This window comes from Lacerta agilis, chromosome 1, assembly GCF_009819535.1.
Source record: "Lacerta agilis isolate rLacAgi1 chromosome 1, rLacAgi1.pri, whole genome shotgun sequence".
In the NCBI taxonomy this organism is placed as follows: domain Eukaryota; kingdom Metazoa; phylum Chordata; class Lepidosauria; order Squamata; family Lacertidae; genus Lacerta; species Lacerta agilis.
The window spans coordinates 23,008,541-23,034,898 of record NC_046312.1 but is presented as its reverse complement, the minus strand read 5'-3'; the positions used below and the strand labels follow the sequence as shown (position 1 = coordinate 23,034,898).

Genomic DNA, 26,358 nt, shown 5'->3' with positions numbered 1-26,358 from the left:
TCAAATGAACACACACCTTTCTACCTGAGAGGTTCTGTGTTTAAAGACTCATGGAATTGTCTCCTTCATCTCTCAGATAAAAAAAAAAGATAGAAGTGTCATGAACCTTAATTTTCCACATCCACTCCCCTACACATGCCTACCAACCATTGACTAGGTCCCAAATTCAGAGAATGGAGCCCGTTCATTTTTCCACATGTCATGGAAGCAAAATGATTTAAGACTTGGAATCTAACCAGTTAAATACTATTTGTATTTGTGTCTTTTTAAATTAGCTATAAAATGGGCACCCTGTTGGGCAGCCACGCCCTCCCATCAGATGTCAAGGAAATAAACAATTATCTGACTTTTAGAAGATATCTGAGGGCTGCCCTGTTTAGGGAAGTTTTTAATGTTTGATGTTTTATCACTTTTTATTATTATATTCTGTTGGGAGCTGCCTAGAGTGGCTGGGGAAACCCAGCCAGATGGGCAGGGAATTATTATTATTATTATTATTATTATTATTATTATTATTATTATTATTCCTCTGCTTTATGTGTGCATATAGGTGTGTTTGTGTGTAACCACACACACACACACACACACACACACACAGACACACAAACACAACTAGAGTGTTGCTTCAGTGGTTAGGATTTTTCTTCTCTCAGCAAGCGCTGACTTGCAGAGACCAGCCAAGTTGTGTGATAAGTTTCATGAACGCAAATGATATAGCCATAAATTTAGTATGACACAGGACTTTGTGGTGTAATAAAGCATGGTCACTTAAACACCACTTTGGCTATTTGGGACTTCATTCAAAATAGCTCCCTTGAAAGTAACTTTGAGAGAATGAATCAAATGAATGAAAAGCTTGTCTTCCTGTAAGAAAGTACTTGTTACCACAGGGCAGCCATTTTGAGGAAGACAAGTAGCATGTCTCACTTAAGCTTTCCATGGGAGGTGAAGGGGGAGAGAGACAGAGAGGGCAACTGCTGGGAAGGGAAGGAGGGTAGCTCAGAATTATTTCACACTGAGGAAGTGATATATCAAGAGGCAAATGAAAATAGCAGCTTGCTCTGAAGGAGAGAGGGGTTTGTTGCATAAAGAGTTCACATGATGTTGGGAAAGGCCTGTGTTTTGGAGCTCTCCTTTTGTTTAGTGACCCTCAGCATCCCACCCTTCCTCCAAGGAAGTCCTGGCCACCTTTTAAACTGTCCAGAAATCACGTGAGGTATTAGACTGAGAGAGAAGATGCTAGTCACTTGTTAGCCACCCATGCTGATGTTATAAATACATACAAAAGGGAGTGAGTGGGACTCATCTGAAATTCATACATTTGGAGGTCCAATGACTGAACATCCCTAGAGGGACTTGTCCATGACTAGAAATGGGTAAATCTGTAAATTTCAGTTTATTATGGCTGAGTAGGATTTGAGCCTAATTTCCCCACATCTCAGCCCACTGAACACACCACACTGGTTCAATTGCCTCCGGGTATAGGGCAGTATGTAAATTTAATAATAATAATAATAATAATAATAATAATAATAATAATATTCAGGTTCAGATTCAGATTCAGATTCAGATTGTGGTTGTACGTGCGAATTGTGCAGGGAAATGCCACCGTTAAGTTATTTCCCCCCCCCCTGTCATCCTGATGTGTTTATTTCTATTTATCAGTGAGGTGGAATCAAGATCCAACCACATTCAGTATCATTGAACCACATCCAATCCACCGGAATCTGATATTACAGTACACAGGAAGCAATTGTCAGTTCAGTTTCTCAGTCTCTCATTTTTCCAATATTAAGTTCAGTTCTCCGCATTTCCTCATTCACATGCAATTTCATCCACATTTGATCAGCATTTGAATGAAAATATCTACTCATATACACACCTTTGCGTACATATTTTGGCAACACAGTTTTTCCCTAACAGAATGCAATTTTGTATGTTATTTCCCCTAGTACGTCAATTTCCCCACTCTTTGCCCTAGGACGTGCAGTTTTGTGCACAATTACTTGGCTGAAGAACTGCAATGCAGAATTTGGAGAAGTGGAAATTTAGAAGGATGGCTTTCTTTTGCTTCACATATTGTTTCTGACAGTGCAAATTAGAAAGCTTTAAATGCAAGCAACCAATTTCCTTTCTCCCCCCCCCCCATCCCCAGGGAGCATTGATTTGACCGACAGCAGGTGAAAACTCAGAAATGAAAGAAATAATTTGCCTTTTAGGAAAGAAGATGGCCGCATTTGTCTTTGCAACTTGGCACTTACTTGTCATTTATTTATTTGCCACATCAGCATTCTGCGGCTTTCCCCAAACTGGCTCCTTCCAGAGGTTGTTGGGGGCTACCATTCCCATCACCTCATGCCATTTATTTATTAATTTATTTGATTTATATTCTACCCTTCCCCCTGAAGGAGCCCAAGGCAGCAGACACAGCAATGATACAACATCAATGGGGGCGGGTGCAAATCTACTAGCCATGAAGGCTATGCTCTACATCCACAGTCAGAGACAGTAGGCTCCTGAATACCAGTCACTGGAAACCACAGCAGGGACAAATGCTTTGTTGCTCAGGTCCTGCCTGTCGGTTTCGCAAAGGCAACTGGTTGGCTGTTGTAAGAACGGGATGGTGAATGACATGGACCATTGGCTTGATCCAGCAGGGTCTTCTTCTGTTTATGTTTTCACTTTAATGGTCCAATGTTGGGTTTTCTTGGCATGGAATACAGCCACACTCCTTGACCCTCACCCGCTTTAATAAATAGTTTGCTCACCACAGTAACAGCAAGGGGGGAAAGGAAACCTATCCAGACTGGACATGCTGAGTTAATTCGTGGCATTAAATGAAACCCGTTGCTCAAAAGACAGGCTTGCCTCACATGACGCCAGAGAACTTCTCAAAAGTAGCTTGCTTTTGAGACGACCTAATAAGACTAAGTACCCTGCAGCAGGAGCATCTGTGGATGCTGAAAGGCCTCATCAGGGAGGCTGGACAGCAGAGAATTGCTGCAATCCATCTTTGTAATGAAAAACGAAATGCAGCACCCTTTCTGGACTGAGCCCTGTTAAACATTCTGTGCTAGGATCTCATGAAAGATTGCAATGGTGGAAAAGCAGAGATAATACACAGAAGCCAGATATGAAAGGGGCTAAAGAAGAACCCAGTGATTGATACCTCAACACACCTGATTCTTTGGAGAAGACAGCGCTGGTAATAGTTGAATCTGAAGAATGGTTCACATATGTCTCAGGGCAGTGAAATGCCAGAGCTACCCCTCAGCTCCACTCATTTACTGTGTTGTAGAACATTTCCAGAAGCCCACAAGATGGTTATTTTCCATTATGTATGCAAAAGCATTTCATACGAACGGCTGCTTGGAATCGCCAAGATTGACCTCCAGTGGAATATGAGGTTGAGACCTGCAACATATTCCTCAATACAATTGGCCGCATGGTTTGAATATCAGTCAGCCATCCGGGCTGCTCAACCTTCAGAATCACGATGTGGTAATGAGACTGGAGGAGGAGTGTTTCCTCAAAAGGGAAATTTCTCAAGCCAAGAGAAATTTAAGGGCCAAAAGTATGTGTGATGCAGGAGATACATGCCCCCTGCCACTTTTTGATCAGCCTGCTGCCTAATTCTGTTGTTCCAACAAAATTCAGAGTGCTCTGCTATGCAGCACAGAGGCAAAAGCAAGAAGCCATTAAGACAGGGCTGGGGAGGCTCCAGGTACTGTTAGACTCCAACTCCTAAGTACGTAAGCAGAGCCCTGCTGGATCAGGCCAATGACTCATCTCAACCACCACTCTGTTTTCACAGCAGCCAGCCAGATACCCACAGGAAACCCAGAAGCAGAACCTGAGCACAACATCACTCTCCCCACTTGTGAAAACCTGCAAGGGTGCCAACTTGAAGAAAATAAAGGGGGTGGGCAGACAAGGACAGTGATACGGGAAAGAGGTTGGGGCAGGGAGGAAGAAGGCACAGAAATGAAAGTTGAAAGAAAATGGTGACGCTCTGGATAATGTCCCTCTCCCCCACCCTCCTCCTCCTCTACCTCCTCTTAGGGCACGTCTCATTTGGTTGAAATTGTGAGTCTGGGTGGGATTTAACTTGAGAGGAGCCTGCAGCAGGGACTGCCAACGGGAGCTTCTCTTGTTGTTGGAAGAATGTGTGGCAGACTGTGCAACACAGAGAGACTTAGCAGAAGCAGTTGGAGAACGCAAATCTCAGATTCCTCTTCTTGTTTCGAACGTTGAGGTGCTGTGATTTCCTCTTCTCACTCTGCCCACCCCTCCACCCCCGCACATACACCACTTCAAGGTTTTTGTTCTCTCCCCCTCTCTCTTCTCTGTCTCTCCTCCTGTGATGTGCTTGTGTGTGTTAAAGAGCAAGGTAGCAGCTGTCTTATAACAGAGCAGAATGTAGCCAGCTCCAAAAGCAGAACTAAGGAAACATCCCATTTTGCATTTGAATATTTTCTTTATTTTACTCTCTCTCCTGACCCAAAAAGCATGATACAGCTGTGGAACTATTGAGTGTGTTCTGCATTTCTTTATTCATTTATTATTATTTATTTCTATCCATTGTTGCGGCGAGGGGGAGGGGGCTCTTCACCACTCATTGCTTCAAGTTACAGGTAGGTAGCCGTGTTGGTCTGCCATAGTCAAAACAAAATAAAAAAAATTCCTTCCAGTAGCACCTTAGAGACCAACTAAGTTTGTTCTTGGTATGAGCTTTCGTGTGCATGCACACTTCTTCAAATACCGTATTTTTTGCTCCGTAAGACGCACTTTTCCCCTCCTAAAAAGTAAGGGGAAATATCTATGCGTCTTATGGAGCAAATGGTGGTCCCTGGAACCAAATTGCCCAGGGGCCAAAACCAGATCGTGCTTTTTATTTTACAAAGAGAAAAGGGAGTGTTGAAAGGACCCCGCTCAGCAGCTGATCAGCAAGAGATCGGGAGAGAGATAAGAGTCCCGGCTCCCATTCAGCCCCACCCTCCATTGTTGAATGTGCTGCAGAGGGAGGTTGTTTGTTTCCCCAGGCTCCCTTTCCTTTAGAAGCTGCAGAAATGTGAGTTGAACCCCATAAAAACTGGGCTTTTCTTCTTTGCTTTTCCCCCTTTGCAAAAAAGCTGCAAAACTTTTAGCTGATCCTCAAAAAACAGGGCTTTTCCCTTTGCAAAAAAGCTGCAAAACTTTAAGCTGAACCTCAAAAAAACCAGGACTTTTCCCTTTGCAAAAAAGCTGCAAAACTTTCAGCTGATCCTCAAAACAACAACAACAGGGCTTTTAGAGGAGGAAAACCAGGAAAAAAAATTTCTTGTTTCCTCCTCTAAAAACGAGGTGTGCCCTATGATACGGTGCGCCCTATGGAGCGAAAAATACGGTAGTTTTCAAGTTACTGAAAACTAACACATGATCGAGGTGTTGTTGTTTTTCCACATTCACAATTTAACTTGAGCTTGCCTTTTCTATTTTCCTGATATGCTTAATAGAGAACAATGCATTGCTGTCTACCAGCATAATGCAGAGTAGCTACATCGTTGCAGTTCTCTGTGTACATCTGTTCCGAATAGACGTTAAGCAATGTTGCCTGGGATTTATCCTTTTCACTTCCTTCCTCAATTCCGGCAAACCCAAACATTGTAATACAACCTTGCTCCATATTTCACCGAGCAGTACTGAAATATGCTCCCAGTATTGCGGAACCATCTGGGATGTTGGATTGCAACGGCCAATTACAAATCTTTGGGATATTTAACATTTTGGCAGCCTGTTTCCTTCCCAAGGGCATTCGATGTTGGACTGAGCACTTATGAAAGGTGAGGCTGTAGGTTCCAAGAATGACTACATCTCGCCCTTCCTCCAAGAGACTCAGGGTGTGCCATCCATAGGGATAAAGCCCAGTTTATCCTGAGAACCCTGTAAAGTAGGTTAGATTAACTGAATGACCCAAGGTCACCCAGTGAGCTTCATGGGCAAGAAAGGAATTTCAATTAAAGCTGGGCTGCTCTCCCACTCCCTGTGAAATCAGGAATAGATTTGCTGCTTTCTTCTGAGGGTTGTGGGAGATAAAAAGTTCCCAGTTTGTTGGGGGAACGAGAGATCCCATACTTCACTTTTGTGTTGTGGTGGCTGAGGGTTTTGTTGTTGTTCAGTCGTTCAATCGTGTCCGACTCTTCGTGACCCCATGGACCAGAGCACGCCAGGCACGCCTATCCTTCACTACCTCTCACAGTTTGGCCAAACTCATGTTAGTAGCTTCGAGAACACTGTCCAACCATCTCATCCTCTGTCGTCCCCTTCTCCTTGTGCCCTCCATCTTTCCCAACATCAGGGTCTTTTCTAGGGAGTCTTCTCTTCTCATGAGGTGGCCAAAGTACTGGAGCCTCAACTTCAGGATCTGTCCTTCTAGTGAGCACCCAGGGCTGATTTCTTTAAGAATGGATAGGTTTGATCTTCTTGCAGTCCATGGGACTCTCAAGAGTCTCCTCCAGCACCATAACTCAAAAGCATCAATTCTTTGGCGATCAGCCTTCTTTATGGTCCAGCTCTCACTTCCGTACAGTAATATCAAAAGTGTGCCACATCCCATTGCTCCCAAGGCAACCAGGAAGCATTACAAGGTGCTCTCTGTTTCCTGCCAACCACATGGTTCTGAGTGGCACAAGGCTTTAAATAAAAAAAGAGAAAGAAATGGTGTGTGTGTGTATTTTCCTCTTGCAAGTGGTCAAAAAGGAGGTGGCTGGATTTGTTAGCCCAGTTCTAATTTGAACAGAGGCCACCCAAACCAATTCCATAATTCACTATTGGCCATTGGTCCAACGAATCAATCAGTGCCCACCCTTGTCGTCGTATTTACCGCAAGTGATATGAAAGATGGAAGGAAGATAGGAGGTGCAAGGGGCTTCCTTACCATGGTTGGATCACTACCTTGTGAAGACTGGACTAGCAGTGCCCTGGAAAAGGCTGCATTCCCCCTACAGAGAAAAGTGCAGAGTTTGGGCGTGTTTCTTGATCCAGCTCTGTTGCTGGAGGCCCAGGAAGCCTCAGTAACCAGAAGCACCTTCTACCTGCTGCGATTGGTGCAACCGCTACAGCCATTGCTAGACCAAGAGAGCATGACCACAGCAGTCCAGGCACTGGCAACTTTAAGACTACATAACCGCAACACACGGTATGTGGGGCTTTCCCTGCACAGGATCTAGAAACCGTGGTTATTGCAGAGTGCTGCTGCAGTGTTGATGACAGCAGTGAGACCTTGTTAGCATGTAACAACTTTGCTCAGAGTTTCTACTGGTTGTCCATTTGCCAAGTTCAAGGTGCTACCATTAGCATACAAAGCCTTTAACAGCCTGAGACTCATTGACATGCAGAATCGCCTTAAACCACATGTACCCTGCCAACTGCCTGAGTCTCCAGAACTGTCACTGCTACAGGTTCCTCATAAATCAATATTTTAGTGTGGCAGCACCTACGGTTTGTAACACTCTCTGTATTGATATCACGCAGGCACTTTGACTGTACTCTTTTTGGTACCTGCTTAAAGCATTTTTGTTTTGGCAAGCTTACCTAGACATGGAGAAGTTACATGTGTTTTATCTCTTTTTAGCTCCTGTTTATTTCAATCCTATTTTGAATGTTTCTACATACCCGATTTAAGTGTTTGTAGGCAATTGTAATGCTTCATTTTGTATTTTTGTAAACCACTTATAGTTTCTCTTATGATCAAGTGGTACATAAATTTTGTCCTATAAAAATGCTATCTGCTACACTGATTTACCTACGCCTACACTGAACAAATACAAGATGAAAAACAGGTGATACGGACTTCCCACTTATATTCTGTGCAGCTGCTGAATGTTATTTAAATGAAGACATTTTTCTAATGTACCTCTTGTATTTTGATTTCCATTTGTAATATCCTACATGTTTGTTGTTATCTTGATTTCTGTTTGCGTATACGTGTGTGTGTGTGTGTGTGTGTGTAAACCGCTTAGGAGATTTTGCCAAAATGTTAATCAGTATATACTTTATCCAAATAATGCAACTTCTAAGGCTAGACCCGAAGACCCAGTAGATTTGGATGGGGCTCCCTCTTGTGGACAAGAATCCAGATATTCTTCAAAGTGTTCCTATATTTCCAACTGATTATGTTTTTATTTTAATGGTGTTGCCAATATATGATTTATTGCTCAGTCACTGTAAAATGCAGACCACACATGTGGTGAAACCTTTCAGCGTATATTCCTATTTAGTGAAGGAGGCTGTGAAAATACAAGCCTCTTTGGGTCTGAGATCAGACTCTACAAAAGAGGAAAGCTTACCTCTGAACCTTCAGAGAAAGCGACAATTTTTAAAGCAGTACCGTAGACATATAAAGGTTTTAAAGCAGCATTTATTTTTCCAGTTTGAAACATTAGGCTTTGTGGTAGTCAGCCACCATATGCCAGCTTTTCGCTGTAACATTAAGGCAATTCTTGTTGAGAATCATGAAAAGTCCAAACATTCAGCAAACATTAACCTGTTGAGCACATTCACAACCCAACAACTTTAAGTCAACCGTTTAATAAATTAACAAGAAACCAATATGCTACATTTAGTACACAATGCAAAAATATGCTACATTTAGTACACAATGCAAAAATAGAAATTATCTGCCACAGCACAAAAGGGGGGGAGAAATATTTGGAATAAATGCAGCCAATCAGTCATGACCTTACATCTTCACTGCTTACGGTCAAAGCCCATCAAGAAGGAAATGCTATAATGAACATCTTTATCTGCACTTTTGAATTTGGTTTGAATTGAGTTCCAGCTGACAAAAAGCCCTGTCTCTGTCTCCATCATCACCTTCTTTACTTTGCACCCATGTCTAGCTGGTGGACCTCATAGCTCTACTATATCCTGCAAGCCTGAAATTTTCCACCATAGATTAGCAGTCAGTACAAGCATTACATGTCTCAAGGACAGTTCACAGTGATTTCTCTGGTCACCAATAAAGTTGCAACTGGACTCATGCAAGGGTATTGTTCGTACGAGCTATTTTCTCCTTGCAGGACACATATTTAACTTGACCCATATGGAGGTTGAGATTCCCACAAATGGTGCATGGCTGAAAGCTTGGCAACTTCAAGTGCTCTCACTTTACTCACTCCTGCACATTCATATATTCCCCAGGAATGGGCAAACGCCACAGGCACCATCAACATATTTCCTACACTGCCATTAGCAGAGGTAGTTTAAAATAAGGCACTTCATAAGGAATCCAGCTAGCAGCTGGCTTTTCATTAAAAACAGATATATGAATTAAAGACTTTAGAAGAGGAGGAGATAAACCTTTCATTTCCTGGAAGGAGGCATTTAAATCCGTTGAGTCCCTTATTCCATCACCTCAGATAAAGTATGAAAGAGGCAAAAGGATCTTTCAGTTCACAGCACTTCATAACACCAGGCACTTCTGAAAAGGAATGGACTTCATAGCTTTTGAAACAGTTGAAAACAGCAGTTTTCTGAGGTCTCTGTTGCACATTTCTTAAAATGAGGCTAAACAGTCACAATTCCCACCAATAAAAGGACAAGGACTGTACTCCAGTTCCATTTATACTTTGTAAAAGAAAAGGGGGCAATGGGACAGATAGAGACTTTCTGAAACTAATTCTTTCCGCCAAGAGAGAAAATCGAATTCTGAGAAAATCCTAACTAGGACAACACAAACGCATTTATACTTTAAAAGAAAGTTGAATTCGTTCACAAAAGCTGTAGGGGAAACGAAACGAAAATTCTGTACCAATGTCAATTACAAAATGACAACAGCAACGGGGTTGAAACTGGCTCAAGTTAAAAGGAGTCAAGAATTGGCTTGTCCAAGTATGACGGGCATCTCAGCTGGCCTGAACGTGAAAGTTGTCGAATTGTGTAAATTCATAAGTGTGCGTCCCAATAGCTGCCCATCCATTTCCAGGATCCGTTACGGTGATGTTCGCCCAGAGAGGATAGCCATTTAACATGCCAGACGCATTGGTGCCCTGTCAAAAGTAAGGGGAGAACATTAATGTACAGAGTCTGATGTGGATTTCAGTAAACTGGTCGAGAACAAGGGCTGCAAAGCTATCTGGAAACTGCTTTGCAAAGTGAGTTGAAGTGAAAGACATCCAAGTGTGTTTCCCAATGCCCATTCAGTTTTAGTTAAGCTAAGGAATTTTGCTCCACAATCAGTAGTGATGGTCACCAACTTGGATGGCTTGAGAAAGAGGACCAGACAAATTCATGGAGGATATGGCTATCAATGGCTACTACCCATGGTGGATATGTTCTGCCTTTCATTGTTTTTGCTGCAAGAGACTAGCATGGCAGCACCTCTGGAAAATCCTATATACTGATAGCAAAGGAGGTTTTCCAAGTGTGGATCCTTATATAGCCAAAACACCATCATCTACATACAAGATGAGAGATGCTCCAGGGTACACTAAGGTTTCTGCAGAGGGAGCAGGGGTGGAGCAAAACAGTCCAGGGAGGAGAAAGCCTGCTTAGTGGCTATAGAATGGAAGATCCTGAAAAAAGTTTTGGCTGGCTGAAACCCTGAACTAAAGCACTCCGCACTGCAGCATTTTCATTGTGGGTTCCATCTGTTATGATGGACAAGTGGTATTAGCAGGTCATCAATATTTATCAGGGGAATACTTCTCATAGCAAATTAAATTATAGCTATTTTAGGCTTACAGCTATTTTAGAACTCTAAAGAGTTTAATCCCTTGCTATCAGTCAAAATGAATCTTATTTTATGCTCCAGCTTGGGTGCTTACCGTAAGAATCAGAGTGAGGGTATGCCATGCCTTGGCTCGCACACCAGACAGTCCTTTCATCAAGACCTCTTCCCCACCTGCAAGAAGAAGAAAAAGCTGTTTCAGAACATTTTCTTTATTTGGGACCTGCCCTAAAATTATACATTACAGTGGTACCTCTAGTTACGAACTTAATGCGTTCCGGAGGTCTGTTCTTAACCTGAAACTTTTCTTAACTAGAGTCGTGCTTTCGCTAATGGGGCCTCTTGCTGCCACTGCAGTGCTGGCACATGATTTCCGTTCTCATCCTGGCTCAAGGTAACTCTTCCAGGTTAGCGGAGTTTGTAACCTGAGACGTTTGTAACTTGAGGTACCACTGTATTGGAACTCTATTGGAAATAAAATTGGAAGCATGGCAGCAAATGATTTTCCTTTAGGCCCAGTGCTTATTCTGTCCTGTTATGTTAGATATAATAGTCTACCTAAAGATTAAGTAATTATTGTTCATTACTCTAAACAGTAGCTCATTTGGCTTGCTGTTTAATGGGAAGGAGGGAAGATTAATTCTCCTCCTTCCATCAGTGAATGGCTATCGACTGCATGGGGCAAACTGATAAATTGTCACCCTCGGGGGGTTGTGGACTCTCCTTCCTTGGAGGTTTCCAATCAGAAGTTGGATGGTTCTGTCATGGATGCTTTAGCTGAGATTCCTGCATTGCAGGGGGTTGGACTAGGTGACCCTTGGGATCCCTTAAAGCTCTAAAACTCTTAAGATTCTATGACTAATTTAGTAAGCAGTGGGAAAAGAGAATTCATTGTTTTTAGCATATTGCCACAGCGTTTGCAATCACAAGAACTCCTGGCCATTACACAAAAATGGCTCTTCTTTAGAGCAGCTACATTATTTGCCATTCTGCACAGGCACACTATTTGAGGGCCTATGCACATGCCTCAGAGGCCTTCCAGATTTCAAACCTCTAGAGCCTAGATCTAAGATTGTGGTGTTTGTTTGCTTGCTTGCTTGTTTGTTTGTTTTTCAAAAACCAAAACCTTTGTACAAAGGCCTTATAGGCCATGGACTCTAAAGTAATTCATTTGATCAAGCAAAAGGTGACTTGATATTTTACTCACAGCAGTGCACCCAACAGAGTATCACAGGTGATGGCCTGAAAATTGCGCCTACACTGTGCCCTTTCCTCTGCCATGCATGAAGCATCAGCCAGCAGTGGCTTCAGGCATCTTCTAAGGGCATATTTTTGCCCAGGTGCTCCCTGACCCCTAAGGCTACACCTTATTTATTACTGAATTTCTGATTTTTTATCCACTTTTATAATACTATTCTACTGTGTTTTTTTTTATTTTTGCATGTGTTTTTACTGTTTGAAGGTTGGTATTTTGGTATACTGTTTGAGAGATTAAGCAGGTTTATAAATGTTTTAAAGCAATAATAATGATAATAATATTTGTTCAAGGATCAGCAATTTCACAACTGAGAGTCAGTGTGGTGTAGTGGTTAAGAGTGGTAGACTTGTAATCTGGTGAACCGGATTCACGTCTCCACTCCTCCACATGCAGCTGCTGGGTGACCTTGGGCTAGTCACACTTCTCTGAAGTCTCTTAGCCCCATTCACCTCACAGAGTGTTTGTTGTGGGGGAGGAAGCGAAAGGAGAATTGTTAGCCGCTTTGAGACTCCTTTGGGTAGTGATAAAGCGGGATATCAAATCCAAACTCTTCTTCTTCTTAAGAAAAAAATGGGAGGCAGATGCCTTCCTGACCTGGTGATTTTACCAGGTTCGACCCTGTTCTTACCAAGTTCCTGGGGTGTTTGTTTGTTAGTTTGATAGTGTGTTATTCTTTTTTTGTCTATTTTGTATGCCACTTAGGGATTTTTTTCAAAAAATATTAAACCACTTAGAAACACTTTCAATATTCTAAAGCAGCTAGCCCTCCTTCTACACTTGAGTATTTAACGCTGCGAATAAGAACCATTCAGAACCGTTTTTGGTTGGATTTTTTTTTTTTTTGCTTTGATTGCTCCGTGCCAGTTATAATTATTATCTGATAAGCTAGCAAAGGCACCTCAGCTTGAAATCAAAATCAAATGAGGGGTGGAGGAGGACACCCAACAGAAAACAGCAATTACAAGTAAGAGAACTGTTGCATAATGGATTTGCCGTGCAAGCCTCAAACCCTTAGAAATGCCATTCTGCATTACCTACTGCAGGATAAGCTGCAACTATTTAATTAAGCATGCAAAATCCATTTTAAAGGATACTCACTGAGATCACCTGTGACTCGGTATGTACCATCAGGAAATACCCAGAAGAAAATGCCTTTAGCAGCTTTGATGTATACCCCACCTCTGTTCACTCTTCCCGCAATGAATGCACCTCCATCATTTGATTCTATGTAAATGTCGCAAGTTATCGTTAGGTTTACCCTGCAAAAAGACAAATGCAGTTCTCAGCACTGGAAAAGTGTCAGTTTTGGCATTAGTCTTCCAACAACAAGAAAAATTCCAACAACTTCTAAGTGTAAACACATTTAAGGACCTGTATGCACGAGTCTCTGTCGGGAAAAAGGCAGAGTATCAATAAATAAACATACTGTAATAATTATAATACAGTTCTTCCTGAACTTGTTTTGTGTTTAGAAACTGCAGCTGGTGGAATCTGGATCAGTACTGTTGCACAACAGAGATTGACTACCCCCCCACACACACACATTATTTTCCAAGAGCTGCATAGACTGTCCATTCCTCTGCTATCCCAGCTGTGCCATCCCTGCCAGAAATGATATGCACCACTGTGTTTTGTTTTGTTTTGTTTTGTTTTGTTTTGTTTTGTTTTGTTTTTTGCTAGCCTGGCATAACTCCATGGGAGGAGGAGTAGGAAAAAAAACTGTGCAGGGCAAATAACAGAATCCCAGGGAGAGGAGGAAGAAGATAGGGAAGGAAAAGAGGCACCTAGCCAACTGCTTTTTCTTTTTATATGTAAGCCACCCTCAAATGGAGTTGCAGCCAGTGCTTTTCCCCCCTGGAAAAATAGGTGCTGGTACTCACCACGAAGCTGTTGCAGTAAGTGCCACACTTTTTAACCAAGAGAGAGAGGGTGAGGGTGCCAGTACTGCAAACCCTTGAGTACCCCCTGGAAAAAGCACCGGTTGTATCCTATTACATCCTTATGCGAGCAAAATGATTTTTACTTGCACAATTGAACACCAACTTCCTCTCCTCCTCCTCACCTACTAAATCTACTCCAGAGGGTTAGGGAAACCCAAGAGCATTTTTTTTAGGGTGGGGGGGGGCACAAGGGAGGAAAGAGAACAGTAAGTTCTGTTGTGTGAGCAGTAGTTGTTCCAACCGTGCAATGACGTCACTGAATACAACCCAACATCTTTATTATAGAGCAAAAAACCAAATTGATAAGGAAAACTAAACTGCAGGGACTGCAGCACGTTTATAAGCGCAGAGCTCCAATACTTAAGAGATAAAAAGAGTAGCGAGTAATACTCTGAACCAAAGTCCGTTCACAATCCTGTAACACTCCGATTTCCCAGCACACAATCTAAGGCAGTTTTCTTTTTATGTTCAACCATGCATGCTCATACAATCACTCTCTGCAACACCTTGATTTCCATCAGCTTCTTTTCACGTAGTTATGCTAAGACAACAGCAGGGGGCAGCCTTGAATCACATTAAATACTGTACGTCACCATGCAGCACCTGATTTATGTGACCACAAAAACCCAGCAAACAAAAAGATAGCTTGCAATTCATGGGAGAGGGATGCCCTTTTGCATTCACTGATGTTCAAATCTGCATACCACAGCTAATAAAATCAATGCAATTACTGGATTCCACTGAAACTTTGCACCAAGCTGGAAATTCAGCAGGTTGCACTGCATTTAATTACATACCATCTATAGTTGCCAATAATGGTGATGGGATGCTCTGATTCGGTAACCCAGGTTATAGGCCTCTGCGTCACCACCTGTCGGAGGGTGAAGACGTGCTCCCCTGGATCGGAAGCGTTTACAAAGTACTCAAACACCCCAGTTTGATCGGCAAAGTTTGGGGCCTCACTGAAAGGCGGGTTGCCTGTTGGGAGAACAGAAAGCTCATTATTTCACTCGCCTGCACTACAAAAGTAGACGTGACAGCTTCTCTCAGCACCACCGCAACACCAGGGACGCAGCAGGCAGAACCTGACACAGAGCTGACACCCCCCCCCCAATTTGGTAACAAACTGAATGTTTCATTAGGTTCATCAAAGTTGAAGAGGACACCTGAAAGCCTTTCAGGAATTGAAGCCCATGGAGGATCCTCAATCCTAACCTGCAAGCAGTTCTGGCACAATCTCAACACAGATGGCTGTTTTTGACCTTGTGGCAGAGCTAGGGAACCTTCTACAGCCTGGGAGCCACATCCTTTTTTTCTGGTCTACCTTCCAAGGGCCACGTGGCAGTGGAGGCGGGGCCACACATGTAAACGTTACCTTTGCAAAGTAGGCTACCTTCTGCACACACTCACACTTTCCTCTCCATCCTCAACCCTGTCGAGCAAGAGGCTTTATCAGACACATCACAGCCAGGCAGAAATGCTTAGGGTCCAAACAGAGCCAAGGAGGTGTGTGGCTGCGGAGAATTGAGAGGGCCAGACAGAGGAGCCAGGGCTGTGGGTTGCAACTGGCCCCCAGACCTGAGGTTCTAACACCCCTGCCTTTGGGGATCAGAAGTCTTTCCTGAAGCTGAAGGTCCACAAAAAAGAAACTTGAACATCCACTGAGTATATGCTGGATACTCCCCAGGTCAAACATTTGTGTTAATGCAGGCTTCTAATCAAGTATGCTTGAGAATTAATACTATTGATAAGGACCCTGTGGTAGCCTGGGACCACCAGATAATATCCCATCCCACCTCCCAACCCCAAATAATGACTTCCAAGTATTACTTACGGATATTGAAATCATCCTTGTAATTGGAAGGAAATGGCTGGGATGCAGGAGGATCCGGGAAAGGCTTCTCAAAGCCTGCTGTCAAGGTTGTCAAAGTATAGACCTCATCCAGACCCAGATTTAGTGTCAACACGCCTTCGGAAACCTGCGTGGAGAAAGGATGCAAAAGAAACTTTGGGAAAGCGACTTGAAATTTATAGCATATTATTCTTTGAAAGAGAACTATTTGAAAATGATTCATAGATGGCATTTAGCTCCAAGTAGGCTGGTCAATATTTACAAGACAGAATCAGATAGGTACTGGAAGTGTAAAGAGGTGAAGGGAACGTTCTTTCATATGTGGTGGACATGCAAAAAGGCAAAAGAGTTTTGGGAAATGATTTATAATGAACTGAAAAAAATGTTTAAAATTACTTCCCCCCCCCCAAAAAAAAAACAGAGTGCTTTCTGCTGGGGATAACCCAGACTCAAATTCTCAGATGTCAGAAAAGGTTATTTATGTATGCAACAACTGCAGCCCGTGTTTTGTTAGCCCCAAAATGGAAAGTGAGCGAGGTCCCATCTAAAGAGGATTGGAAACTTAAGTTGACAGAATATGCACAGCTCGCAGATTTGGCATATAGAATAAGAGAGCAAGAAGAACCTACGTTAAAAGAAGATTGGAAAATGTTTATTGAGTATATGGAAAATAACTGTACAGCTCAAAATGCTGGCAACGTTAAGATAAATTCAACAGAGTAAATAATTCTTGTTGGACGTAATAGTGGAAAACCGATTGTAATGGTTATTGTAAAATATGCAGGGATGTAAGATAAGCAAAGTGAATCATGGAAAGAGAAGAAGGAAAGTCATTGGATGAAAATTTAATAAAAATGAGAGAGAGGGAGAAAGAGGGAGAGAGGGAGGGGGGGGAGAGAGAGAGAGAGAGAGAGAGAGAAATATGATGCACAAGTGGTTGACTAGAGGCAGGAAATACAGGTGAAATCTTTCATCTTGGGTGCAAGCCTAGGACCGGCAAGGTAACAAAAGGTTCCTGGTTCAGATTAACACTACCAGGTTAATCTAGATGTGACGTTTTACTGCAACAGACAACCTCTAGATGTGACGTTTTACTGCAACAATACAAGGCATTATAGGTAAGTACGGTGAGGCATTACATTTCAGGCCTGGGACAATAGTGAGTTTATGCAGTAAACTCACCAGGCAACCTTTATTTATAGGCCTGGAGAAAAGATCACAAGCAACATGGATTTTTTTCTTCTTCTTGAAGACTGCAGCATATTGCTATAAATTAATCAATTAATTTTACAATATTTATATACCGCTTGATGGTAATAAAACCTCAAAGAGGTTTACAAAAGAATAAAACAATAAAATTATTGGTGGGGGGGCAGTTGGAAAGAACCATTTAAAACATTTTTTAAAAATTACAGTCAATGATAAAAGGCATGTCAACATTCTACATGTCTGGATAGCAAGAATCAGTGCCAGTTCAGCAGATCAAAGCAATGGAGCTGACATTTATGGGGTAAGGCGATCTTGCAAGTAAATTAAGGCACACTTACGTTTAAGGGTCCAAGAGACTGGAACAATGTGGAGTTGGAAGAATTAAACCCAAGTTTAGAATACCACATGTGAAGAGATTTCAGCTTGCTCTGAGGAAGGGGGAGAAAACTTTCATGAGTCTTCTTATAAACCCTGTGGGTTTCTGAATGTGTTGTAAAGTGCAATATACAAAGGTGACACTAGATGGCAACAGTGAGCTATGCCAAATTCAATGTATCTTTCAAAACATTTTTTAAAAAGCATTTTTACCACGGATTTTATACGTGTCTAGATTCCAGCTCAATCAGGAATGGGGCAACTATGGCCCTTCAGCTTTTTTTTTTTTATTTAATCATTTTTCTGATGCAAACCATCCACAAAAGACACATATAACAAAAACCATAATAACAATAACAACACAATTTGACAATTCAGATTTGAATACACTGATATACCTATGACTACACCTTTTTTTAACAATATTTTCCCACCTCTCTCTCCCACTACTTCCCATAACTATACGCCTTATCGCTTAAATATTCGTTCCAGATTTCTTCATATTTATCCATTCTTATTTTGCATCAACATGCAATTCGTTTGTATGTAGCTAATCTGTCCATATTATCAATCCATGTGCTCAATGGAATCTTTTTGCGGCTCTTCCAATTCATCAAAACAAGTTTTTTTGCTTGAACTACAACTCTAATCATCCAAATCATTGGCCATGCTTATGGGAGCTACACTCAAAGAGGTTCCCAATGCCAGAGCAAAGTAGAAGTCTTCCTCCTGGCAGATGTAAGGCCCACATAAAGATCATGGGCTGGTGACAATAACCAAACACCATGGATCTAGAATACCTAGCTGCCTACTGTTTTAATATTAATTTATTCATATACAACTGCTGTGTTGGCAACTCAATGAGAATGTATAGACTGTAAGTCTGTGGCAGTAAAGTCCACCCTTTTTAAAACCATTTTTTATTAAACATCTCAAAGCAATTTAACAATAAAACATATACAAACAATATCATATATTAAAAACAATTTCAAATCTGGTACGACTCTCAGCTGAAAAAGAAAGGTCTTCTGCTGCTGCCAAAAAGGCAATAGAGACAGCAGCTGTCCAACATTCAGTGGAAGGGTAGGTGCCATAACACTTTAAAAAATGCATCACACAGAACAGACCTACTAATTAGTGATCCAAAGCTGTGATCGGCCGAGTATAAAATAAGTAAAGGTAAAGGGACCCCTGACCATTAGGTCCAGTCGTGTCCGTCTGTGGGGTTGCGGCACTCATTTCGCGTTACTGGCCAAGGGAGCCGGCGTACAGCTTCTGGGTCATGTGGCCAGCATGACAAAGCCGCTTGTGGCGAACCAGAGCAGCACACGGAAACGCCGTTTACCTTCTCGCCAGAGCGGTCCCTATTTATCTACTTGCACTTTGACGTGCTTTCGAACTGCTAGGTGGACAGGAGCTGGGACCAAGCAACGGGAGCTCACCCTGTCGCGGGGATTCAAACCGCTGACCTTCTGATCGGCAAGCCCTAGGCCCACGGCGCCACCCACGTCCCCAATAAATTAAAATAAGTAGGATTATTTATATATGGTGCCTAGCTACATAGACACTTCAAAATAACGAATATGGATCACATGCAAAATTATTCCAAGATTCTGTTTTCTTCATATGTCCTACTGCACATATATTGTACATTAGTGGCAGCACACAGAAGTGAGAGGCAGCAAATTAAGTGTATGCAATTTCTTACAAAGGATCCTTTGAGGTGGAAAGTTGCTTTCTGTGGTGACACAAAGTAGGGAAGTAGTGGTGGCCTGATGCACTTGGAGTGGTCGTGAGTCTGAAAATGAACAGCAAGGAACTCACATCAACTACCATCTCAACTCAAGACAATATATTATCTGAAACTTAATACTCAAAAGAATCACATATTAACAACACAACTAGAACTCCATGTGTTGCTTAGGAGCTATGTGCTGGCTCTGGCTGAATTCCAGGTCCTGAACGTGGCCAATTTGGGTCGACCCAGAATTGAGCCAAAATGGGTTAAGGCAACCCTGGATCACTTTGGGGCTGTTAAAAGGGGAGCAATAGGGAGGTCAAAAGGGGACAGTCAGTTGCCTCCTTCCCCCACCCCACCCCACCTTCCAACCCCAAGCTTAATTAAGATTTTAAACTCCAATTAAAGACTGTGCAAGGAACCAGATTCAGTCCAGGACCTGAATGCACATCAAATCAATCCTGGATCAGAACAGGACTGCTCTGAAGGACCAGATTGGGAACTGTGCACAGTTTGTTGCCCACAGCAACAAACTGCTAAGTTGTGTTTCTTTCTTTTTTTGGAGTGGGTGGTGATCCTATGAACTACGCTAACATTCATCAAAGCTCCTTGCATGCAACTTGCATTGAGAAGTCTCAAACCTTGGCACAAACATGACCTAACTTTGCATTGCTAGCAACTGAACACCGTCTGAAGCAGGTCGTAGATCACACTGAACAAACTCCATTCAAGATCATGCAATAACACGCCAGCAGCAGCTGCAGAAAAATCTTTCATAAGCACCTTGTTTTGTGGTCCTCACATTCCTTGTTAAGTGCCATGAACCGCAATACTGCTATGAGTCATACTTTGAATGACTGTGTCACTTCAGTGTTCAAAGCACTTCAGGTATGTCATTCCAGGAACCCTTACAATAGGGATGGGAGAAAGAAGCAGGCCCTCCCAGTGTGCTTGAACTACAACTCCCATCAGCCCCCCCCCCACCATCATGGATGATGGTCAGGGATGATGGGAGTTGTGGTTCAACAACATCTGGAGGGCTGTAGGTTCACCAAATTTTACCTTGCCTTTCCACAATTCTATAAAATAGGTCACTACAAGCGGCTCCTGTAATGCAGGCATGGGGGCAGAGATCTAAGGCCAGCTTCTGAATTCATAGATGAGGTGAGATTTATAGATGGCCCTTCCCAATCACAGTTCCATCTAACAAACCATGGCAGACCAGCACACAGCACAGGTACCTTTAAAACACCATTGTTTTAAATACATAGCTAGAATACAGTTCTGAGCTAGGTAGACGTTGGCAGAGTGCGTTAAGAGAGCATTACCATGGTTTCAATGATGATCGTGAGATTGCCTTGCCTATCAGTCAGAGAAACGTAGCTGCCACCTTTTTCCAGGTGTCCATCGGCTTGCAGGTAGTACCAGCCTGGTTGTGTAAAATGGGTAGTGTGTGCTGTGTCAAAACAGAAAAAGCAGAGAAGGAGGTTGTTGTTTTTTCTTTCTATTGATAACTTTACTACAGTTTTATCCTTTTTTGCAAACTGCATTGAGGGTTTTTGCTTTTGCAAAACTGACACCAGCAAAATAATAATAATAATAATGAAAAGATAGAAAAAAGCAGACAGTCCCTGTCCCCTCAAAACTTCCCCCAATTCCAAAACTAAGATAAAAATCAGGAGGGTCAGAGGCCCAAGGAAGGCGCCATAGATGTATCTGAGGGCACTGTGGTGCTCATGGGCACCATGTTGGGGACCCCAGCTCTACACACACAGGTTGATGCAAATGGACTGGCCCTAACAGTAGGCAGAGTGATGCAGCCATCTCAGGCAGCCAATTTGAGGTGACATGAAATCGTTGCAGGAAATATTTATGCATTTGTTGTTGTTGTTGTTGTTGTTGTTGTTGTTGTTGTTGTTGTTGTTGTTGTTGTTTTACAAGACAGGAGAGGAATTTGCAGTATTTTCTGCCCCGGACACCAAAATAACTTTGTTGGCCTTGGGTACTATGTACTTTAGGGAAAGAAAATGCATAATTTGCTGCTGAACCACAGAAAGCAAAATGTCTAGAGCTGGCCCTATGTACATATACATACATACACAGAGAGAGAGAATTTGCTTAGTTTGGACCCCCTGGGGGAAACATGGAATCTTACTAAAATTTAATCATTGAATTAGGCTGCAATCCTAACTCCACTTACCTGGGAGTAAACCTCGTTAAACTCAATAGGGCTTCTGAGCCACAGTTAGGGCTACTCTGTAAATACATGTGCATATATGTGTGTATAGCATGAATACGTGGCATTTTTTATCATGAAGATTGTGCCTTGAGCTGGCCCTTATTCTGCCCAAACAAGTTAATTTCCAAATACGCCACAACCTCCCAGCTCTTAGTATACTTGCCAAGAACATTACTACTACAAAGGCTGTCCAATAAGTTTGAAAAATTGCATCACATAGCAGCAATTCAAAAAACATTTGCGGTGCAATCCCATTCATATCTATGCAGAAGTTGGCCCTGCTGGGTTAAATAGTTTGTATGCCTAATGAAGTGTGCTGCAGCCTTAATAACTTAGAAAAGCCACAATTGAAAAACATACATCTCATTTCAAAAAGCTCTGTCTAAAAAAATTACCTGTTATCCATATGGGGGGGTTCACAGTGTAATGCCCGCTCCATGGTTCCTGCGCTGTCATTAAACCACACCGGTCAAAAGGTAAGTTTTCATAGTAACTAGCCACCAAATTCCAAGCAATAGTGCTGTGTGATATAGGGATAAAGAAGACAGGAATTAATAAAGAGAATCATGTAAAGAATTGGTCTAGCATGCTATGGTTAGACCAATAAATATACTGGGAATATATTTGTCTATGAGATAGGGCTGTATGTAGCTCAACGTATGTCATCAGTATATTGCTGACAACGTACTCCAAAACTCCAGATTACTTGTTAAACAGCAAGGATAAAATTGAACCCCCACAATGAAGGCTCTACAAGGCCGAACAGCACTCCCCAAGCATCACCCTCTGGAAATGACCATCCAAGCAGCACCCGACCGATTGCAAAGTGGGTGCCACCCACCCCCAACTCAGACAGCCGCTCCAGAAGGATACTATGGTTGATGGTACAAAAAGCCGCTGAGGGATCGAGGAGAATTAACAGGGACATATTTCCCCTCCGTCTTTCTCCCAACAAGAGGTCATCATGCAGGTCATCAACAACAACTGGAGGTAACATGTGCAGAGGGAAATTAAGACCTAACTGGGCCACAATATCAATTGTTTGAGCCTACTTCTTCTGTTTTGGATAAAAGTGAACCAGATTGTTAAGAAATACAAGTTTCAAGCCCACGGGGATTTCATTAGCTGAAAATTGCAAACCTGGCAACCAGCATAGTGGTAATTGGACAAGGTTTTATTCTACCTTGTTTCTCACAGGAGATGATAGATAGATAGATAGATAGATAGATAGATAGATAGATAGATAGATAGATAGATGATAGACACACACACACACACACATCTATAATTTTATGAAAGTCAAGACATACGATGTCATTTTCCCATTCACGAAATTTTGGTTCAGGATTCGAGCCCAGCAACCTGCCCCCACTTCATCATTGAAAGTGCTATAGTCTTCTGAAGCCCAGAGTTTCTTCTTTGTCAGCAACGCACTAAACACCGTTTCTGTCCCTGGGTAATGAGTCCTGGATATTGAAAAACGAAAAGCAAGGACAAAGTGCATTTTAACTCCAAGCAAGCACTCTAAATACACTTAATTGCAGTAAGTTTAAACTTTAGCAAACTGTAGTTTCTTTTCTTTCTTTTACAGTAGTTCTTCTTATCAGGAGAGATTAGGATCCAAACACCTCCAGAATACATTTAACAAATCACTGATCACCCAGTGAAATTGGGTGTCTTTTTCCTGTGTGTTTGCATCTGCCATCTCTGAACCTGCTGCCTTGCAGACATTATGAAATCCAGCTCCTATCTGTGCCATTTAGAATGCCCAACAGTCAGGGATGATGGAAACTGCAGTCCAAGATGTCTGTAAGGCACGGGGTTGGTGAAGGCCAGGCTGCATCATCCATTTGGATGCAATACGCAGTTAAGTCCATGACCCGGAAGAACAGAATACTTGAACCTGAAAGTGTCAGAGATTTATTTTCTGCCAAAGACTTTCCATTTAACTGTTCTGAATACTGAATTTTAAACTGCTGTAACCAGCTCTGGGACCTGCTGGTGAAGGGTGACTAACAGACTGAAAAATAATAATTTACAACTCAAAACTTGGAAGGGGAAAAATCAATACTTAGCATCTACACAGCATTCTGGACATTCAAAAGAGCTTTGGATACTTTCACATCCATCTTTGCAAAAACCCTGCAAAGTAAGTCATTATCACTGTCTCCATTTTCTCTCTGTGTGTCTCTGTCTCTCTCTCTCTCAGCCTCTGGTGGGCTCACAGCAGAGGCAGAATTTAAACTGCATAGGTTTACTAACTCTCAGCCGCCATTCCTGACCCAAAGTCAAAGACCTTAAGGACTAAAATGTCACACAACAGGGCTTGGGGTTCTTGTTTCTCAAAACAGGAACCCCTGCCTCACTCCGGGCATGCCAAGCTGATTTTGAAACATGGAAGTGCTGAAACATGCAGCTATCCCTAAGAACTTTCTATCTTCTGAAATCTTGAACTACAGTTACCTTATCGTTTTAACCTAAATCACACCAATTTACCTTCCACAACACACACACACACACACACACACACACACACACGATTCAGATCTGAAATGAATATAGTCCATCTCCACAATCACCACTTTCAAAAAGAATTTTACTCACTGAAGAGCTAATATCACCACATGGATTGGTGTGATCTACGCAGCAACCATTCACTCTACCAAAAGGGAACAACCAGAACTAAGGAGACCTACTGTACCACTGTGAATTACAGCCAATTGCATGCAAGTAGAGCCTGACAGGCCTCCCTACTGTCCAAAGAAAACATCATGTAGCTTTGGGAGGATGTGATTTTGAGCAAAGACTTCCTCCACCAGAGTACCAAACATATATCTAGACATATATTTGGAATCTTGGAAGGAGGGAAAACAGCTTGGGGAGGTGGGTGGCATGATTTGAAGCAATGAGGCAAAAGGAGAGGGCTGTCATGTTCCAATTACATAAATGTGTGTGCGTAGTTCAGTATCCCTGAAAGCATCCTATGGATGTCTAATCAGAGGTCAGTCCATCTTTGCAACAATTGGTCATCCTCCCAGATCCATGTGTATGGCAGGGGTAGCCAACATGCTGCCCTGCAGATGCTATTGGGACTACAGCTCCCATGAGACATGACCACCGCCAAGTTGGCTGAGGCTGGTGGGAGTTGCATTCCAACATCTGATGGGCATGACACATGCTGCCCTTGGCATACAGGATTGCTGCTAAAGAGGCACGTGGCCAGAATTTTGTAACTGCTATGCTGATACAGTGGTGCCCCGCTAGACGAAAAACTCGCTAGACGAAAAACTCGCTAGACGAAGGCAAGACAAATTTGTCTATGGGGCTGCCTCGCAAGACGGGGGAAAAAAATTCATCTAGCGAAAACCGCGGTTTGCATTGCCGCTTCGCTAGACGAAAAACCCGCTAGACGAAAATACTTGCAGAACGAATTATTTTCGTCTAGCGGGGCACCACTGTATTCCAGAAAGTTTTTCCAAAGTTGCTGTTTCCCATCATTTGCCAGAATTTTTCAGAAGGGATTATGGGTGGAAAAAAATCAGCTTTGAAGAGATGTCCTACCCAATGATATCGACTGCATCACGTAGCTCAGAGTCAACCCGCATGAAAAAGGAAATTGGCTCCCAGAGGTTATCGCTGGCTATGATCCTCACCCGCTGCAGCTCTTGTTTATCCAAAGTGTATCTTAAAAGCTTGGAAAATAAAGAGATGAAAAGGTAGTATTCCCACACAAAGCGTTTTCCAAAAATCAGGGCTGCCGTGCTTCTTTTGGTACGCAACAGGCAAATGATGTGCTTCACTCTCCTGAAGGCTAGGTACAGTATTAAACAGGAGATTTGATCTTGGGAAGTAAGAGAAAAGAACCCTATTCTAATTCACATCCATTGATAGACAAAATCAACAAAGTCAACCGTCTCTCTGTGCAATAGCCCTGACACAGGATACAGTATTAGCAGCTTCTAAAGTGTAAGCTTGAATTCTTGTGCCAATGTTACTTTAAGCTGGGTTTCAAGAACAATCAGCAAGCAGTGGGAGAGGGCACAAATTACAGCTTTATTAGTCTGTTCCAAGATTTTATCACCTGTTCCTCATCTCCCCAAGAGACATCTGCACAAATGGTAGAGTTTCAAAAACTGCAGACAAGAACTTCACCAAAGATGGATTGAATTGGTATAAACAGACTATAAGGTATCACTATTAAACAAAGCTCATGGGAGACCTTTATGTACAGCCCAGGTGACCAACATGGTAAAGGTAAAGGACCCCTGGATGGTTAAGTCCAGTCAAAGGTCACTATGGGGTGACTATGGGGTATTCCCCTTCAGGCCAAGGGAGCCGGCGTTTGTTCACAGACAGCTTTCCAGGTCATGTGGCCAGCATGACTAAACCGCTTCTGGTGCAACGGAACAGTGATGGAAGCCAGAGTGCATGGAAACACTGTTTATCTTCCCGCTGCAGCAGTACCTACTAGTAGCGACAGCTACTAGTGTGCTTTTGAACTGCTAGGTTGGCAGAAGCTGTGACAGAGCAATGGGAGCTCACCCCATTGCGGGGATCTGAACCGCTGATCAGCAAGCCCAAGAGGCTCAGTGGCTAACCACAACATCCTGTCAACACATGCAAGGGGAAACAAAGTGGCCGTGTTATTCTGCTGCAGCAAAGACACTGATACCTCTTTCAAAAGATTAGCAGCTTAAAACAACAACAACAACTGCAATAGACCCATAAACCCCATTGAAACGAAAGGTCTTCAAGATATACAAAGAGAGCTACTATGGTTGCTGGCATCTGTCTGTCTTGAAAGACAATGGAGTGCACCTCCAGGGGTGAAGTCAACCACTGCAATAGCAGAACCAAAGTGACTTCCTGGGATGCAAGCCAGGGCAATGTACATGCAGTGTGCATCTGGGCTACCCAGATGACAAAAATCCCCTTCTCAATCTCACTGATATTGTCCAAAGGAAAGCAGAGTTGAGAGAAGGAGGCATACAAGGCACCATCCAACCATCTTAAGAGCATTCATCTACTTTCTTCCACAA

The 26,358-nt window shown here is 42.6% G+C and overlaps 1 protein-coding gene across 1 annotated transcript in view; it reads right to left on the bottom strand.

Moving 5' to 3' along the window:
• Nucleotides 1–9,733: 9,733 nt before the first annotated feature.
• GALC (galactosylceramidase) overlaps nt 9,734–26,358 on the bottom strand; it is a 34,185-nt gene continuing 17,560 nt past the window's right edge. The window contains exons 7-17 of the mRNA XM_033141638.1: nt 24,881–25,011; nt 22,630–22,785; nt 21,715–21,839; nt 20,409–20,536; nt 19,051–19,140; nt 17,306–17,395; nt 15,741–15,885; nt 14,704–14,884; nt 13,065–13,225; nt 10,806–10,882; nt 9,734–10,028 (exon numbers count right to left, since the gene is read on the bottom strand). Coding sequence (XP_032997529.1) covers nt 9,885–10,028; nt 10,806–10,882; nt 13,065–13,225; nt 14,704–14,884; nt 15,741–15,885; nt 17,306–17,395; nt 19,051–19,140; nt 20,409–20,536; nt 21,715–21,839; nt 22,630–22,785; nt 24,881–25,011 — 1,428 coding nt within the window. The 3' untranslated portion in view covers nt 9,734–9,884. The remainder of the gene's footprint in view (nt 10,029–10,805; nt 10,883–13,064; nt 13,226–14,703; nt 14,885–15,740; nt 15,886–17,305; nt 17,396–19,050; nt 19,141–20,408; nt 20,537–21,714; nt 21,840–22,629; nt 22,786–24,880; nt 25,012–26,358) is intronic.